Below are 18,547 nucleotides of genomic sequence, written 5' to 3' on the forward strand. Positions count from 1 at the left end.
TTTATGTTTATATTTTGTTTTACAAGTTTTACAATTTAACCAATTTTTCATAATAAAAAACATGGGCGAAATGAAACCTTACGTAACTAAGCAAATAACTCCTTTCCGACAAGTATACACGAAATTCGCAACGTGCGAAGCCATAAAAATATTTCACAGAAAAATAACCGAGGCCGTTAGGATATCAATCTTCAATAGCCTAAACTACCTTGCAAGTGGATGATAAACTGGCCTTTGTAATGCTTCCTTACTATGCGGAGCGGGAGCGGAAAGTGCGGGTAGTTTGATAGTCGACGAGTTAGCGTGGTTGGTACTATCAGACGCATTTATAAAATTTCTAGAATCTTCTACGAAGTTGGCACTGTTACCAAAATTATTATCTTAAAATATTGATGAATCACTTTATGATAAGAACATCATATGCTATCATATGCAATATCTGCAATGTTTGTGAGAGGTGAAACAAATACTCCATCGACAGTATCATACCACTTAAATAAGAAGATAAAGATCTAAAAAAGAAGAAGAGAAGAAGTAGAAGTTGTTTGCGGTGTCAGCGTTAGTGGTGTTGTTGGTATTTTACAAGTGTTTTTGTATATGTCGACCTCCAAAAATAAAAATACAATGCACAACTTATAGGACTTATCCCATAGAGATCTCTTACAATCTACCAGCGATAGGTTGAGAGGACATGTCTACTGTAGCAGGCTACTTAGAAGTAATAATGTAATTATAAGTATCCAAATATGAGGAGAGAAGACTATATACGTATATAAAATAGAAATAGATACATATAACAAGTACAGTAAAATACATAACTTGTATACGCTTCTACTGTGGAAGCACCCTTAATATTGCTGGCGGCAATTTTAGCGCTCTATGAGAGGATAAGATTGCTTGGACCTTACTCGGGTCCGTGCCAACACTCGTTATGTTTTTATTTTGTCTGCTTGATTGTACATAATAGATAGTCTCAAAACATCGTAAAATACTGTAATATACTGTATACTGTAACATACTAGTTTGAGTATAAATTGTGAAAATTCCTCTGAACTGATTGATCACAATTTTATCAAGAGTTAGTTTATTTTACCAAGAGTGGCTCCAAAGCCATTACTTTGGGTATTTGTGGAATTGAGATTCTGAAATAGGGACAGGATGGACTAATAAGTTCATCTATGGGAAGAAACTCCTTTATTGTTTTTGCCTTTGATTGACTTTTACAATGCGATCTGGTACATTTTATATTTTAATCGCTATTAAAGCCATAGTAAATATCAAATAATAACTAAAGAATAATTCCACCTTAGAAACATTTTTGTGCTGGTTTAAGAACATGATTTTCCGAAATAATTCGATATTCCTTCAATTTCCAAATTCGTTCGACATTAGTATTAAACAGAGATTCACAAACATTGTAATCTATAAATAATTAGAAAAACAAAATCACCCAGCAAATAAATCTAGCATTTCCGTAATTCACAGCACATCAAAGTCACGTCGCCATGCGATTGTATTGTAACAAACCGATTCGGAATTAGGTTAAAAGCTAACGAGAAACGATGTTTTGTGAACATGTCGATCAGGGTGTCAATTTGTTACATGAAGGTATACACAGCTAATCGGGGTGCTATTACGAGTATATCCACTATTTCAATAGTAACAGGGTATATTTTAACAATACATAGCCTAGAACTTCCAAAATGTTAGTAAGTATAGTAATATTTTTTTTTATATTATCTTGTTCTATTTCTTATTATTAGGTATATTAATTATACATTTATTTAAATAACATACTTACGTCTGTTTTTTATATACATTTTGTATACTTATATTTGTATTCTTTGTATACGCAACAATTAACGAGAAAAAAAATCTTAAACATACATTCTACTGAGTTTATCTTACGTAGTATGTAGACTGCTATGTTACGAAATGTAAAACAAATATAGATTGTTATTTTGTCTATTTATTTCTCTAAAATAAAGATAAAAAACTAGATAACAAATTTCATTTCATTTCAACCCCCTCCGAAGATTCTGGCATCATCTCATTTTCTAGAAAAAAGCCGAAGGTTCTACCTATACTGCTGAACGCACATTTCCCAAACATAGCTAAGAATACTCTCGATTAAATTATATTAAAAAACTAGATCCAAATCAGTTCAGCTGTTTGGCTACAAATTTCCTCAAAATCGGAATTATTAGGGAAATTTTAGGAAATTAAAAAAAAACGAAGCATTTATCTTTATAAAATTTTAGTATGGGTATTAATCAATATAACGATTTCCTAAACAAAACATTTCATTAAATATAATACATTTCTCATTCATTCCCAAAGTTCATACATTATATGGTTAGAATTTATTATGTCTACACAGTGTGGCCAATTTCAAAAAGGCTTTCCAACACGATGCTCAAGTACTAACGAGGGTTATTCTGTACAATTCTCACATTGTATCCTTTCATCAGACTCGCATCGCCTACTCGAATGTACTGACCCTTGAAAGTATATAATTTAAGTACTTACATTTACTTACTTTTGAAATAGGATACCATCATAATGCTAAATACAATAGCAATAAATATTTATTATCGAAAATAGGATTGCAAATAGTTTTTATTCGAATCAAAAAATCCAAGAAAATCACTAATTACTAATGTTTAAAGCTCGATAGTCTATACCAAAAGTAGCAAATAGGTAAGTCCAAAAACTTAGGCTGTATCTATCAACAATCATAGGCATGTAACAAGTATGGCTGAAATCAACATTTTATGAATAATGAGACAAAGAAAGAAATTGTATATATTGCACATTTTTATAAAAATTAAATTTACACTACGTCAAAATCAAATCAAATTATTTATTCAGAAATTAGACTTTCACTACTGGCATTTCGGAACAACCATTGTTGAGAAGAAATGCCGAAAGGAACTCATAAAACAAAATACCCATAGTTCAAATCCTCGATTGATATTGAAATGTCGAAAACACGGCATTAAATACAAGTCATATGTAAAGTTGAGCACGTTTGGTTCAACCGAGGTTTATCCGCAGTGGAATTTCAATACCCGTATTTAACTTGAATTTTGATGTTTGCGGTTTAAACATGGAGTCGTGAGCGAATATGCCTGTTAACACGTAACAAGGTGTGGAGTGTAAGCCCACCAGTCATGATCATGTCTTAGCAAGTTATTCGCCGACCACTGACCTTTGCATAAAGCCAAAAACATCCTTAAAACATTAAACTTGTGCGTACAAAATTAAACTTAAATTTTAAGGTACTACAGTCCTAATTGTATTGGATTCATGGGCGGCAATATGCGGTTGTGAGGTTAAAATGGAAGACGTCGGCGCAAGCAATAATTTGTACGCCTCATTGTAGTATCCGTACGTACGTGAGCTACGTATAACAAGTGTAAAGATGAAAAAAGAAAAAGATGAATAAATCGGTCTGAATTACTAAAGCGGTTTCTCCATGGAGTTTTTCATCCTAGAAAAAAGCCGAACTCATAAGCCGGGTTTTCTGGCAGATCTGAGATCTGTTACTCTGTTTTATTACAGATTTCACGACAAACGTCATAGTAAATACTGTATTTCGCAGTTCCGCTCGCAACGAAATGTATCAGGTGCGGTTTAACATACATACTGTCAATCCTATTTCTGATCTCGGGCATAAATTTGAAAGAAGTGGCCTTTTTGAACTTTTAACTCTTTAAAACTATATTTCCCAAATGCCAACAAAAACGGCCAGCGGTTTACTCGTGAACACGTGACAGACATTCGAAATTATAAAATATCATGAATATTATAGAGGTATGGATATGGATGTATGATTATAGATGATGAGCAGATGATAGATGATGAGCAGATGATAGATGATGGGCTGATAGATTCTAGACAAAGATCCAAAGAGTGTGCGAAAGTATCGAACGCAATTACGCACTGTAACAATAATTGGGAATATGCTGTGGTAAAACAGTTTTGTTTGTGGTTTCAATAATTTAGTCGGCGCTAAATGTATTAATCGTTCTGTAAATATGAAATACGTTTATTCCAGTTCGACTTTGTTGTTTATTTCGGTCAGTAAATTAAATAGTTAGTAGTTGACGTTTGACGGTATTAAATTTTAAAGTTCTGTTTATGCTGAATGTTTGTTTTCATTGCAGTTCGAAATAATTATTCTGGTTTGTTTTCAAATAAAACGATTACTTTTTTTTGAAGCTCAAGGTATCTAATTAAGTTGCGCATTTAAATATCAGATCTAAACTCTATTTTTTTTTATTCGCCTGTTAAGTGTCCCACAGCTGGGCAAAGACTTTTAGATTTGACCTTTTGTCTTCCATGGATTTCTGTAGGCCGTTTGTTGGTAACCGCGCTGAAAATTTTCTAAGTAAATCTTAATATTTACGTAAGTAAAATATAGCTTTGAGTATTTTTTCGAAACTATTTTTAATTTCATAAAAAAAGAGTTCCATATTTAAACAATGCAGATAATGCAAGGAAGGTCAGTTATGAGAAATTAAAAAAAAATACAACATCTACTGTAACCTTGCTAGTTTAGAAATGTAATGGCAAAGTGAGCAAGTCCACACAAACGTATGCAAAGTTGACAAAGCGTGTTCTCCGCTCAGTGTATCCTTAACTCCTTTGTTGTGAATCTCTACTGCTGTTGATAGAACATTCGCAGTTTGTGGCATTTGGCACGAGTCGTAAGATTTCAGCGATGTTCTTTATTCGTGTTCTTCTTTTTTTTATGCTAACCTGTTATAAGCCAGTGTTGGGAAAGGACTTCGTTTCTAGTTTTATTGAATTTCCTTGACCATGGAGATCATTGCCTTCAGTTCTCGATGTCTTGTAATCGTCTGCCCATCTTATTTTAAAGCAACCTGTTTTATAACTTCAACTGCTGAAACTGCTACAAATGCTGAAAACTCTGTTAATAATTGTAAGGCGCAAAACACGTTTAAGTAAATTGGGTATTATTGATAAACTGAACAATAAATTGTTGAATTTGGTTTATATAATTGCAAAAAACTATGATAAGGTAATAAATATGACAATTTTTCTATAGCTTCTTCATAATTACTAACCGTTTTGTTTTTGTTTCTAACTCCTATTTTATTTTTGTAATATTCCAAATTTATGTATATTTTTTATCAAGTATGTTGTCGTTTTGTCCAAATATTAATTATATATTTTTTTGATGTTTTATTGATTAGATTATTATGATGATAGCTTGAAATGTATATGACATATTTCCGCCAAATCGTATAAATTACGGCACACTGTCGGTTTGCATAACATAGTCTCCGCCACCCTTCCGACACTGCATATTGCGTTTCCTCTTTCTATGTTGGGTAAACATAATGTCATAATTATACTACTGAGATACAGTTTCAGTCCACATTTTAATGTTATATTTAAGAAAATTCTTTATTTATACGTTCAACAGTATAAAATCGGAGAAAAATTATTTATATATTTCTCTAATTATACTACTGAGATAGAAATAACAGCAGTATAATTCCGTAAATAGGTATATTATTCCAAATGCCTATATAAAAAAATATTCCAAAAATATTTTCATCCGTTACAAAAAAACATTTCCTAGCAATCCAATAGGTATATAAACACTCTCCTAACTATCCGAATATTTTGTCAATAATTTTTATTTATATTTTATCTTCTATGTATTTTTTGATACGTAATTTTTTAATTTATTTCATTTTGATATAGTTTTTTATTTTGCTCTCTGTGTTTGTTTTTCTTGGCGGTTGATGGAAAAAGATCCCTCCATGGGATAAGTCCGCCGTGGCTTCACTGTTTCTGTATTTCGTCCATGTGTTTCTTTATATAAAAAAGTAATAACAAACATACCAAACTAGTATTACAATGCTAATGTAACCATTTACCTATTTTCATTCTAACATTTAGAAGTTGTTAGTACACTAAATAGTTAACAGTATAATCCAGCAAATTTATGTCCACAAATAAAGTCAACACCACACAGGTAAGATAGTTAATTTTTACGATAATCGCGTCTGCATGCTCTAAGCAAAAATATTGCAAAGCAAGTTGTGCAGTGCTAAGTTGGCAATATCGCTTAATGAAGGCGCCAGTTATCAGGAAACTACAGCCGTTTGTGTGAATAAGGCTTTAGATTTACCTTAAGCGGCTTTCATACTAGCAATATTGCTGTATTTGCAGAAATAAAAGCCTTGGGTTTTTACTATTATGAACTTCAATATTACTTCGACTTTTCGACAACTGTGTGGACATGTAAAAGTAATAGATATGATATTTCAACAATTATTTTTATAGGTCCTTAAGTCCTTTTATACTTAAACATATTTAATGTAATGTGGTGTTTGGTCCCGCCTTAGAATAGGACCTCTCCATATCTTCCTATAGATGTCGTACGAGGCGACATAGGGACATCATGCCTTAACAGTTAATAGGCAACATAGCATTCCTAAAGAGGCTTGACGTCAGACAGGCGGCCAGTCAAAAAAGCATAGCCAAATCTTTAAAAAAAATTATGCTTGATTTTTACGCGACCCTGGGCTTTGGGGCGTCACAGATCCGAATGTAACCGGGAATACGCGAAGATGCAAGTGAGATATTTACTATAATCGACATGTCCAACAGCAGTTTATAGATATTATAAATTAGGATTTTGATTACTACACTTTTTTTCAATCACTGGACACAAGATAGTCTTCAAACTATCTCATAGACGACTTGTCCAACCATTGTTACATGCAAATTGAGCACGGGAAAGTGAGGAGAATGCAATGAAATTGAATGTGGCGGCTCCAATCAGAGTAAATGAGTAACCACGCCGACCCTTTTCATCCATTTAATTAATCCTCGCAAAATAATAGTCTCTTAAACTGATCACTCACGTGGAAGTGGCAAGCGAACTCGTTAGCGATGTCAATTAACTGATTTGAGATCAATACTGTGAGTGATCAAGTGGTTTCCGCCCTAGAATCGGGACCACGAGCCACCTATATAATTTATATCTATAGCAAATCTTATGCCGGCTCCACATTATCCGCGAACAGTTTGCCAAAATTTTGCAGATTTGGTATACATATATTTTGCAGATTGCTGATTTTTCATTGCGTTAAATAAAAGTACTCAAACCAACTATGCAATGTTAATGTATTCGCGTCGGCACACTACCGTGCGATATAATAGATGCCGTTGATTATCCTGTGACTAAATGTTTCGTTTAAGACATACTTAATACAATGATCGTTAGCGAATTGCCAATTCCGTCTGACAGTCAAGTTTGGCTAATTATTGAGGTACAAAGACAATTACTAGATCACTCATAGTGGAAATTATCTGGTATGGATCGGAGGGATCAGCCGTCGATTTTAATCAAACTAAGTTTATTTAGTTCATGTTCATTTAGTTCTCTATCATATTAGAATGTTTGGATGTATTGCTTTTTTGCTGAGACGTCCCGAAACTCAGCCACCCAGAACAGCTCACATATCTGTGATCACAAGTACAAATATCTGTCCGGTATCGAAACCTGGACCTCCAGATAGAAGACGGGCGTGGTGATCACTACGCCACGGAGTTCGTCGAATAACTCGGTCTCACTCTCTCATCTGAGCATTTTCCCGGTTACTTCCTCAGCCGTTGAGCATCTCCGTTTTCTTGCATGTGTATCTCCGGTATAAAACTATAAGAAAACAGAATAACGTAGTTCAAGTAGAGTTACATTGTCAACACTCCTGGGAATCGAGCAGACGCAATGGCCTGTGGTGGCTGACGGTGTTCATTTACATGCAAAAGGTTCTCGAAAACCACATAATGAACATTTTGAAAATGTTTTGGAGGTGGTATTTTTGTCTTTGCATTTGAATTTTAAGATATCCTGAAGATTTTGAAAAAAAAATTAAAGATCTAGTTTATATCTGAGCCAAATTGGTTCCGTAGTAGTTAAGTTTATACGTAACAAATAAATTTACAAATTTCAGATACAATAAGTTGTCGTAAGTTCTAAACTTTATATATAAATGTATGTCTAGATTGTTCTGTAATTCTTACGAAACCAAAGCCATTTAGGATGCTATGTACCTAGTATCAAAAAAATCTTGGAAATAAATTCTGTATGTAACAATATATTATTACAAGAAAAAATAAATAATTACCTCCAGTTACTTTTTTCTCAGAGATGAGAGATGAGATTAAAGACTATGTCGCATTTTCATTAGCGTATGTGCGATTGTTTATTATACATACTTGGACTCGTACTAATCAGTGCCGAGATTAACGTAACATATGTATTTTATACTCGCACTTAACACTCATCAAAATGCGAAGCGCGCTTAATGCCGACTCCAAAACCATAATTCGTTTATCCATTGACGTTCTCCAAAGAATCTCATCAGTGTAATCCAATCTTGGACGGTGGCGATTCCTGCCGTGTGGTCGTGGTCAATATGTCTGTGGAATTTGTGACATAATAACGATAACTAATAATAAACTATTTGAACGGCTTTTACTGCTGTGGATCTCACCTCAATGGATATCGGAATGTCCCAAATTCGAATCCTACTCGTACCTACCTTTATCCTCCATGCATTGTTTCTCATTGGTGAGAATAACGAATTCTATTCCGTGTAGCGCACCTGGTCAGTCCATTGCATAGGACTACGTCTTCTTGGTCGATTTTTCTTTTGGTCGATATTTTCAGGCGCTATTTTAACAATAATCTAATACACCAGTCAACTTTGTCGTTGACTTTGCCTTGCGCGCAGCTGTTGTTTAGCAAAAAAAGCTGTGCAACCGACTCTAAATGTTTTCCTTCTAGAACCTGGAAAATACTCACTGATGCTATAAGTGAAAGTCGAATTAGTGGGCAAAAAACGGCACACTTCAGGCAGAGTGACGGAAATCAACTTGTGTATGATTGGAATAAGATTATAGGCACTCAATCAGAATTCCGCGAATTAGTAGCATAATAACTAGTCAGCTGGATATCAAAGGAGAGGCACGTAATTCCTGTTTATAGCACAATCATTAAAACAGAATCACGCTTGTGCGCACAAGCGTGATTCTGTTTTAATGATTTAAAATATACTTAAAATATGATATCTTCGTACACGCAATTATAGTACTATTAAGTTTGTACTAAGTTTTTAAACTTACTTAGGCCAATTTTGTATATTGATACATTGTGTAACTTTAAATATTTATATATCTTTAAATATTAATAAACGCACGTTTGTCAATTGTATGATTATCTGTGTGTCATATGTCTTAAAACCATCACAATTGCTCATCCAAAGTAATCCTTACATCGTGTAGTAGTTTTTGAGTTTATCGCGAACAGACAGATGCGGTAGAGGACATTGTTTATAATAAGTATGGATAAGGTAAGAATATAAACTCTATTCTAAAATGTGACTTTAAAATTTTTCAACGCTTTACATTTTTCTCGTAAACTGTATTCCCTCTTCAACAATTAGTGGAAGCTAATTTCTTAAGTCGAGTTATTTGTTCTCCTTGAATTTATCACTGCCCCAGTGCCTCGACAGAACTTGGAAGAGTCCGAATTGTATGTATAATCCGACCTAATTTAAAAACTTTTGCAATTTAAAGACAACTGTACATTTGAACATATTCCCGCTTTTTTCTACTATATTGCCTTGTATAGTGTATTAAATGTTCATTGTGCATAATGTGCATGGAGTCTTCACCAAAGGTTCAATATAAAATAACTTATAGATTCTACCTACATAATAATCATCGGAATAGAATCCCGAAATAGCCAGTATCAGTTTAGCATCTAATAAATAATAATTATACCTATTTTAAGGTAAGGTAGTTTAATTGTTTTATCACATTTTGACGTTAAAATTTTTAAGCATCGATAAAAATATCAACAGTTCAACTACAACACTATGCCGCGCCGCCTGCGGTCGCTCACTCGCAAATTATATACCTCATCTCTCACTCTTACAGTTTGCACCTCTAATCATTTTGTGAATTTATATGAATTATTATTGGCTCGCATTATAGCACCACCTTTGTGTTACAGGGTATAGTTGGGAAACGCTTTTTGCGAAATTATTATAAAAGATGTTTTTTTTTTCAATCGTGAGTTAGCCGTGTTTAATGCTCCATCATTCATTAGAGTAATCACTAGAGTAACAGAAACAGGTCATTTATTGGCTCGGAGCCAATAAATGACCTTTTCTATACTTTAACGGAAATCGGTCTTGCACTCGTGTAGTGACAACTAGAAAAGTTGCTCATGCAAGTAACGTATTTACTTTCAATTTTATATTAGTTCTAATAAAATTAGTGCATCGTCACAAAATAAAATCCTTGTTTCTCTATGTCCAAACTCAAAAAACGAAATCGATGGAAATTTTTAAATAGTGTTTGACTCAAACGTGCCAGAAGCCTTTGTTATTTTTTTATATATCTATTCGAAAGTACACAAACGATTTCCGAAATTATTTTACCAGTAGATTATAGCTAACATTATTGGGAGATTAACATAGAGTATTATGTTTCTATACATACCTATGAGGGCGAAGTCCCAGGATGGAAGTGCTCATAGATAAATAAGAAAAAACTATTTCAAAGCTGACCTCTTGATACTAATGTCAAACTTGTTTTTGAACTTAACCAGCATCTGGCAGCATCTGTCAAATTGATTGCAAAATTTTGTTAAGAATTTACGTTGTATTTTTTAATTTGTGTGTAGTTTTATGTGTCTTTTATGTGAAAATATTTTGATCTGACTTAAATTTAATAAATATAATATAATAATATCAGATAGGTTGTTCAATTATGATTGTCAACTTCTGCAATGTTTTCAGTTTAATACTGATATTTAATTATTTTTTTATTCAAGTAAGTTTTGCAATAAAAACAGAATATGATGAAGACGCGAATGCTGTTAGTAATGAGGAATATGAAGAAGATGAAAATGAGAATGAAAGCACAAAGACATCTTCAACAGAGAGTACTTTAGAGAGTACACAAGAATCTGAAACTGATTCACAAACTTCAAGTAGTAAATCAGATACTTCCGATAATAATTCACAGGTATCAGATAAGAAATCAAAGAATCCAAACAAAAAGAAAGATATTTCTATGGATGACAAAGTGCAAAGAACAGATTTGAATTTAAAGAAATTGGGAGAAAAAGTTGGGATTGGTCAAATAGAATGTTATACTTGCACTCATGAGCTCTTAAAAAAACAAATAGAAGAAGACGATCAGACAATCGCATGTTACAAAAACGTTGAGTAGGTTTTTTTGTTTTTTTTTTTTGGGAGGCATTATTAGGTCTAGTGTACACTGGTTTTTTTTTTCATAAGCTATTCGACCAGACTATCAATTTCGAATTCAATATAAGAGACATTAAATTAAACATTGTTAGTGTGGTTGGTATTTATCTAATACCCACTGGACTCATAAAATTATAAATGACTATTAAAATTTGCTATCACAGAGAAAATTGTAGACGTCAGTTATTTCAAAGTTCTGGTAAAACGTAATATCGCGGATCCAGTGCCATGTGCACTGGATCCAGTTGGTGCTGAGTTTGATAGTCATAATAGAGTACATGAGATCAAATTTTTGAAGTTCCGTGTCTACTACATTCTTGTTTGGAGGAAAACAATAAAGGATGTTGAACTTTTGAGGCCAATAGTCACTAGTACGAATATTATTAGACTCTACTCAGTCCAGTTACTAATTATATAAATATTATTTCTGATTTTATAGATGTTATACACTACAACTGACTTTTGTTTTGAAGACTTTTGTTTTGCTGAAGAATACTCTTCAGCAAAACAAAAGTCTTTCCTAGTTCCGTCTTGGCGTCTTTGTTGCATATTATTTCGGTCATTCAAATGGTTATTACGGAAACGAAAGAAAATATAATTTTCTTCTTTACTTGAGGATTATTTGTTTCGAACTCGATATGTAATAGGTATATTAATTATTTTATATACTGATTTATAATTATTAACTAAAATTTTCACGTAATGTTTTAGAATTCCTACTGAAATGTGTGGAGAGTCACAGTATTGTTATATCGAACTCAATCCCAACTATATAAAAAGAGGTTGCGCTAATGGTACACCAGATCAGGTGTTTGTTTGTGATAGCGATTACTGTAACGACAGACTGGCCAATGACTCCACCTATTTCACTTATCCAAAACTGTCGGATATGGTATATGACAATGCACTCATGAACCAAAACGATACTTTTTACCTGCTTCGGTGTAAAAGCTGTGAAACAGCACATTTGACAAAAGAGCAGGACGCATTTTGTATCGAAGGAACAAAGTGAGTAACCAATATTTATCTCCGTTGTTTCGTCATAAGGAAGATCATAAATAAGAAACTGATTGAACTAAAAGGGAATTTTGGTATCTGTTGTTTATTAAATGGCTAGTTGCGTACCAGAGCTTCACTCTTGAAGAATCTGTTTAGAAAATTGTGTCTTTCCGAAGATTACCCCTTCACCCAAATTTACAAACAAATCTAGTTTATAATTAGTGTGATAATTAATTGTAATAATATTGTTTTTTTTAGCGCTTCGACTATTGTATGTAATTACAATAATCTCTGTTATACAAAAACCAAAGATGGAGGAAAGTATGTAAAAAGAGGTTGCGTTCAAAAACCAGCGTATAATTCATTTTTTTCATATTGCGAGACCTCAAAATGTAATAAAGATTCGTTCAGGAGACCAACAATTTCAAGATCGAATATGTTTAAAAAAGATCATACATCTGTTGTTGCTGCAAACCCTAACTATAAAACCAAATCGACTCTATCACTAGAAGAATTTCAACAATCATTGATAAATGCCTTTAATAAGGCTATGCGGAATTTTTCTTGCAAAATTTTGTATTTTTTATTATCCTTCTATGTACTTAACATCCTTTATTAATATATCTTTACTTTTAGAATAATTAAATAAATAATTCTATAAACGAACTTGAAGTTTTTTTATGCACAATACTTTATAGACATATAGAAAAATAGACATATAATAAAGAAATAAATTTGTCGATGATATTGCGTGAAGGACATTGAACTCTCCTCGAAACCGTATAAGTAATAGATAACATCATATCTATTGTATACTATCGTAAAAGTCATGTCAGATGCATTTAGGCGACTTGAATAAAATCTGACACCAGTGTTAGCAATAACAGTCAATATGAATGAATCATACCATTCCACCATATAAGATTCCTTACTCCTTCAGTCTTCTGATGTGACATGTGAAACGGAATACACTCATATAGATCATTTTTCAATCGTTGCATATAATATAAAATCACTCTTTTTACCGGACCCGTGCGCCCTTTTTACTATATCAAGGAACATACATAATACGCTTCCGCTTTTCATACGGATGTTAGTTAGATTCCGCTTTTTATACGGATGTTAGTTTTGACCTGAGGTTTTGATCAATGCTTGGATTTAGTAAGTACTGTTGTACGGAGTACCTACTAATTCCATGGACCAATGATAATTACATAGATTTAGAAAGGGCCCCGTGCGCGATAATTAGGTATATAACTATATACGCTATCTACGTAGTTTTAATTGTTATATATACAGCCAGCTTCAAAAGAGTTTTTTATATGCTGATATTGTGACTTTGCTGTATATAATGTTGCTTTGATCCTAGAGTAATACAGTTTGAAATTTGAAAATAGGGAAGTCATTTTGACAAATTAATTTTTAGTTGAATGTCTTAGTAAAATATTTTTGAAATGAAATCGGTATTATTTTATTTGCTTTTGTACAATTTATTTTATGTATATAATTGTTTAGAGAAACAGAAATTGGAAGGTTTGAAGCACTTTTTTTAATTTTAAAAGTTGTAATTATTTAGCCAATTTGGCAAATTATGAAACCACTAACCACCGTTTGCCGATTACAGTGTCTGATTACCTATAGCATATCAAATAGATATAGCGTTAAAATTTTTGCATAAGTGTTAGATAGGGTGGACTGGCAAATTACTTCAAGCATATCATCATTATCTAGCACTTTATCTGTATTACAATATGATATTTTATCAGAACGTGGTGAAACAGGCCTTTACAATTTTATTTTTGAACAGATACAACTATGGGGACCGATTTTGACGATGATTATAGAGATGCCACGAATCGTCCATCGACAAAAGTGCCAGGTCACAAATTAACGTGTCTAACTTGCAATAATGTGGATACAAGAGCCTGTAGCAGACCATCACAAAAATTGTACGTACACCCTAAATGCCGGTGCAGATGAATTTTTGACAGAAAGAAATTTTGAATTATGTTCGGAGATTACTCGCCACAAACATAAACACTCACAAACTCTCACCTCTTTATAATAATAGTATAAATATTGAAATTTGTAATTATCCATATTAAATAGTAGGTAAAAACACATGTAATGGAACTCCTTATATTTGTGTTCATGCAAAATCATTTTTCAGTTTATATACGGAGAAATGTAAGAGAACAACTGATAGGTGCCTGTCTATTCATACGCCGTTTGGGATTGTCACACGCGGATGCTATGATATATCTCGCAAGCAGGTTTTATACTTCTGCGCTGCCGATTTATGTAACAATATACCGGTGAGGGATGTACTCCGACGTTTGAACATGGGCAACAAGAAGAAATGGGTGCAAGATGTCGCTGACCTATCGCACGCAAGGCGTCTGAGGCATACTACTAAAAAGGGATTGAAATGCTTGTCTTGTAGCGTGTCCTCAGATGACTCTAAAAGTCCAGAACTAAAATCTGCCTGTTGGGAAGGTACAGCAAGGTACTTCTTAAATATTCTTCTCTTACCGTCAGCCAAACCGCTTGCTCGTACACCCACTTTGCTATACAAAAAATAAAGTTTTTATTTATTTTCACTCCGTCCCGTCTGTTCACCTATTTCTACAAAGTTAAATTTTCGATGTCGTTTCAGTTTCGATGACAATACATTATTGGTCACCCAGAATCGGTTCCCAATGAAGAAACTCCTCAAAATATTACTGTACTAATCATAATCCTGTGTAATATAATTGTATATAGGACTACATATACGTACGGACATGATTTTTTTGTCAAATGTTGAATGAATGAACAACATCTTCCTGATGATAATAAAACAAGCTTTAACAAAATATCTTCAAACAGTTTCAGATTCGGGATATCGACAGAAGTTTGCCAAGAAAAGGATGTGTGCGGTATTAGAGTAATGAAATTCTCTGGCAGTGTGGTACGCGGATGCGTTAGTGGCCCAGTTTACAATTATTTTTACAAATTTTGCAACCATGACCATTGCAACAACGACCCAGTCGTGTCGGTTTACGATCCTTTAGACTAAATGTTTTTGTTTTTTTATTTAATTAATTCATTTGTTATTTTTGGTATTTTTTTTACATTTGTAAAAATAAAATATTACGAAAAACATATTCCATTGTTATTTTATAATTTTCTAAATTCTAGATTTTCTAGATTCTATCTAATTTTCTAGATTCTATTCTCTTACACTGTTAATCGCAAAATATATACCTATTTAAGTAGCAATAACTTGACATTTTTACATATAAACATATTTAGCGCTTCTGCATAAACATTGAATAAATTGGAATCGACAGCCGAAGCAGAATGTCCTAGCATTATAAAATAGGCTGTAGACAAAACCAATTGAATTTCACGGTGTTAGTTTAGCACTCCTTTGAAGCATATCTAGTGGAAACTCTGACGAGGGCGCAAATTTCTCAAAGTTTATTGTGAGTCTTTAATATATTTCTACTTAACATTATTTTTTCTTACAGATTAAAGATAAAAAATATTAGTAATTTCAGTTCCAGCCAGTTGGATAGAATTGCTTAACATTGATCGAGGGTTCTTACTGATGATATATTTATTTTTGTCAATATATTTTCTTTGTTTTATCGTGACTGTTTTATACGAAGTTATTATTTCGTTCTATTCAGGCGATTTTTCATTAGATTTGTGAAATTTTATCTAACAATCTTTGGCATTTGTTGGAGTATTTGTAAGTATATCGGATAATTTATTTTATTAATAACTACTGCCTGTTTACAGTTTGAGAGACACAGTATCACGTTTAGATAAAATCATAACCCGCTGATCTGGAATACACATCAATATGATCAAAGTTTTCTAACTTGATTCAAAGTTGATTGAATAACCTGGAAGTTCCGAATGGATTCATCTTTGCATCCTTTCTATTAGGATAGTGAAATAGGATTATATTAATGAAGAGTATTTCCACTACAATTATTTAAAAAATAGATTACAATTTATTACTACTGACATCAATATACCAGTGACAATAAGGGTGCAAGAGACGCGGTTTCAATACAGGATACTACTGCAAAAACTTGATGCAGTGAAGTAGACAACACGCGTGTGACACCTCTGGTATTGCACGCTTCCATAGGTGACCCCATTCCATCAGATTGGCCACATGCCTATTTGCCTGCTGTATTAATTAACATACTTGGTAAAACTTCCATTGCCAGTTTTTCTTATTCATTTATCAGTATATTTTTGCTTATGTAAACAATGAGATTTAAAAATCGTTTTATAAAGTAATGTACTTATTTTCAGTGTGAAGTCTCAAGTGGGCTCGAGATCTTTTCCTTTACGTACACCAACCCAGTGGGAATACTCGCTGCAGATAGCAGGATGTAAGTTTTTAATATTTTATACTGGGGAAATAACATTGCCTTCCTAGTTTGCTCCTCAAGATGGACGGAAAATGTGAAATTCAAAAACAATATTATGGTATCGCTTTTGTAAAATACGAAAGTCAAGAGGAAATTTCAATGAACTCTGAAACATCCGCATCCGCTGAAATAGCTTTTTAAAAAGAGTTAAGCACCCGTGGTCGTAGCAATTGGACTTGTTCATGGAAAATAAACTCTTCCTCATCTGAGTGCCTTCCCGGTTACTCGTGAGCCCAGGGTCCGTTTTCATACTTTGGGGAAAACTCATTTCAAAATTAGTAAATATTATATTCTTGAATATTTATACCTTTAGAATGGTTGTAGAATCTTAATTTTACTCTAAACTCATACTAATCCGGAGCCTTTATCAATAAACTAGATTTTGCCCGCGGCTTCGCCCGCATAAATTTTACACGTGAACAGTTATAAGTCCTTCACCGTACTTCAAATTACTGTATGCAATATTTAAAGAAGATTGGTTGAGTGGATAGAGCATGATGAGGTAACAAACAAACTTACTTTGGTATTTATTAGGATTTGAAGAATATTCGTCTAGGTATCAGTTACAGTGAAATGATATTAGTTGAACATAAAACAGTCTGATAAGTTGCCAGAAGGCCAACATTAGCGGAATACTCCATAGGAATGTCTCCATAATGACCGTATATATCTTTATAATGAACTTCTAGCCTCGTTTTGCTATGCGAAAATGGTCTTGTGCGGTATCTCCCGAAAATAAACGGCCGTCTTATAAATACCAGAGACTACATTTTAAAGAACACGGTAAGTGAATTTTGCCATTATACAAATTTTATTGCATAAAAGGATTTTCAAATAAGGAACAAAATGAATTGTGACTTACCGGGTTGACACAGTTTCCAGAGATAGCGCAATTTGGTCGCTGCTAAGCACGGTTTATGTCGGTTCGCCACAGTTAATTTGTCACATATACATTTAAATTTAATTCGTCACCGCAGTGCCATTTTTTTAATCTATGGTATCCTAAATCACGTACATTTTTAGGTCTCATTTCTCTTTATTAGACACCATAAATATATAGGTATATGATATCTATCTGCTGAGCACGGTTTGTGTCGGTTCATCACAGTTAATTAGTTACATGGATATTTTTAGGGCTCCTTTCGAGTGAATTATATCTATTTATTAGACACCATAAACATTTGATTTCGCTCTATATACATTTGGAAGTTCATAATCATTAAAATAAATTACTGTGCTCTGTTACAGTTTTGGATATAAGAAAAAACAAATATGCAATCATCTCGTCACTGATCCTAACATCGAAAGCCATCCACATTCGGCTCACTGCGAACACAAATTATAGAATATGCAGATAATATTTTCATCTACTTTTATTTCTAGGAATCTTGCCTCGACTAGACAATGCTGGATGAAATATTTACTGTCTGTAATACTTTATAGTACGGTTATAATTACATTGATTAAAATTTATTATTATTAATTAAAATTTATTAATAATATTATTTTTTTAGAAACAAAGCAATAGTTTAATGTTGTAAATTATTGCTTTATTTTATTATTTTAATTATCCCTGTATAATAGAAAAGGTTGAAATGAATTAAACTTATTAATTTATTCCCTTTTAATGCACAAATTAATAAATACTGGAAGCGAAATTAAAAGTATTTTAAAAAACGTATTTTATTTTAAAAATTAATAACTCATAACCTTTTTATTAACCACATAACAGATTATGTGTTATGAGATATTTAATGACTGCAATTTTTTTAATATTTAGAATCA

The 18,547-nt window shown here is 32.9% G+C and overlaps 2 protein-coding genes across 2 annotated transcripts; both read left to right on the top strand.

The window, feature by feature from the left end:
• The first annotated feature begins 10,678 nt into the window (after positions 1–10,678).
• LOC128671854 (uncharacterized) lies at positions 10,679–12,995 on the top strand. The gene is made up of 3 exons (XM_053748663.2): positions 10,679–11,288; positions 12,042–12,338; positions 12,588–12,995. The coding sequence occupies exons 1-3, from the start codon at positions 10,828–10,830 to the stop codon at positions 12,946–12,948; spliced, it is 1,119 nt and encodes a 372-aa protein (XP_053604638.1). The 5' UTR covers positions 10,679–10,827; the 3' UTR covers positions 12,949–12,995.
• A 751-nt stretch (positions 12,996–13,746) lies between these two features.
• LOC128671890 (uncharacterized) lies at positions 13,747–18,142 on the top strand. Its single transcript, XM_053748713.2, has 7 exons — positions 13,747–13,862; positions 14,137–14,278; positions 14,500–14,835; positions 15,198–15,291; positions 16,644–16,723; positions 17,452–17,545; positions 18,011–18,142. Exons 1-7 carry the CDS (start codon positions 13,784–13,786, stop codon positions 18,020–18,022), a joined length of 837 nt encoding a protein of 278 aa, XP_053604688.1. The 5' UTR covers positions 13,747–13,783; the 3' UTR covers positions 18,023–18,142.
• Positions 18,143–18,547: the final 405 nt, after the last annotated feature.

This window comes from Plodia interpunctella, chromosome 8 (assembly GCF_027563975.2).
Source record: "Plodia interpunctella isolate USDA-ARS_2022_Savannah chromosome 8, ilPloInte3.2, whole genome shotgun sequence".
Classification (NCBI taxonomy): Eukaryota; Metazoa; Arthropoda; class Insecta; order Lepidoptera; family Pyralidae; genus Plodia; species Plodia interpunctella.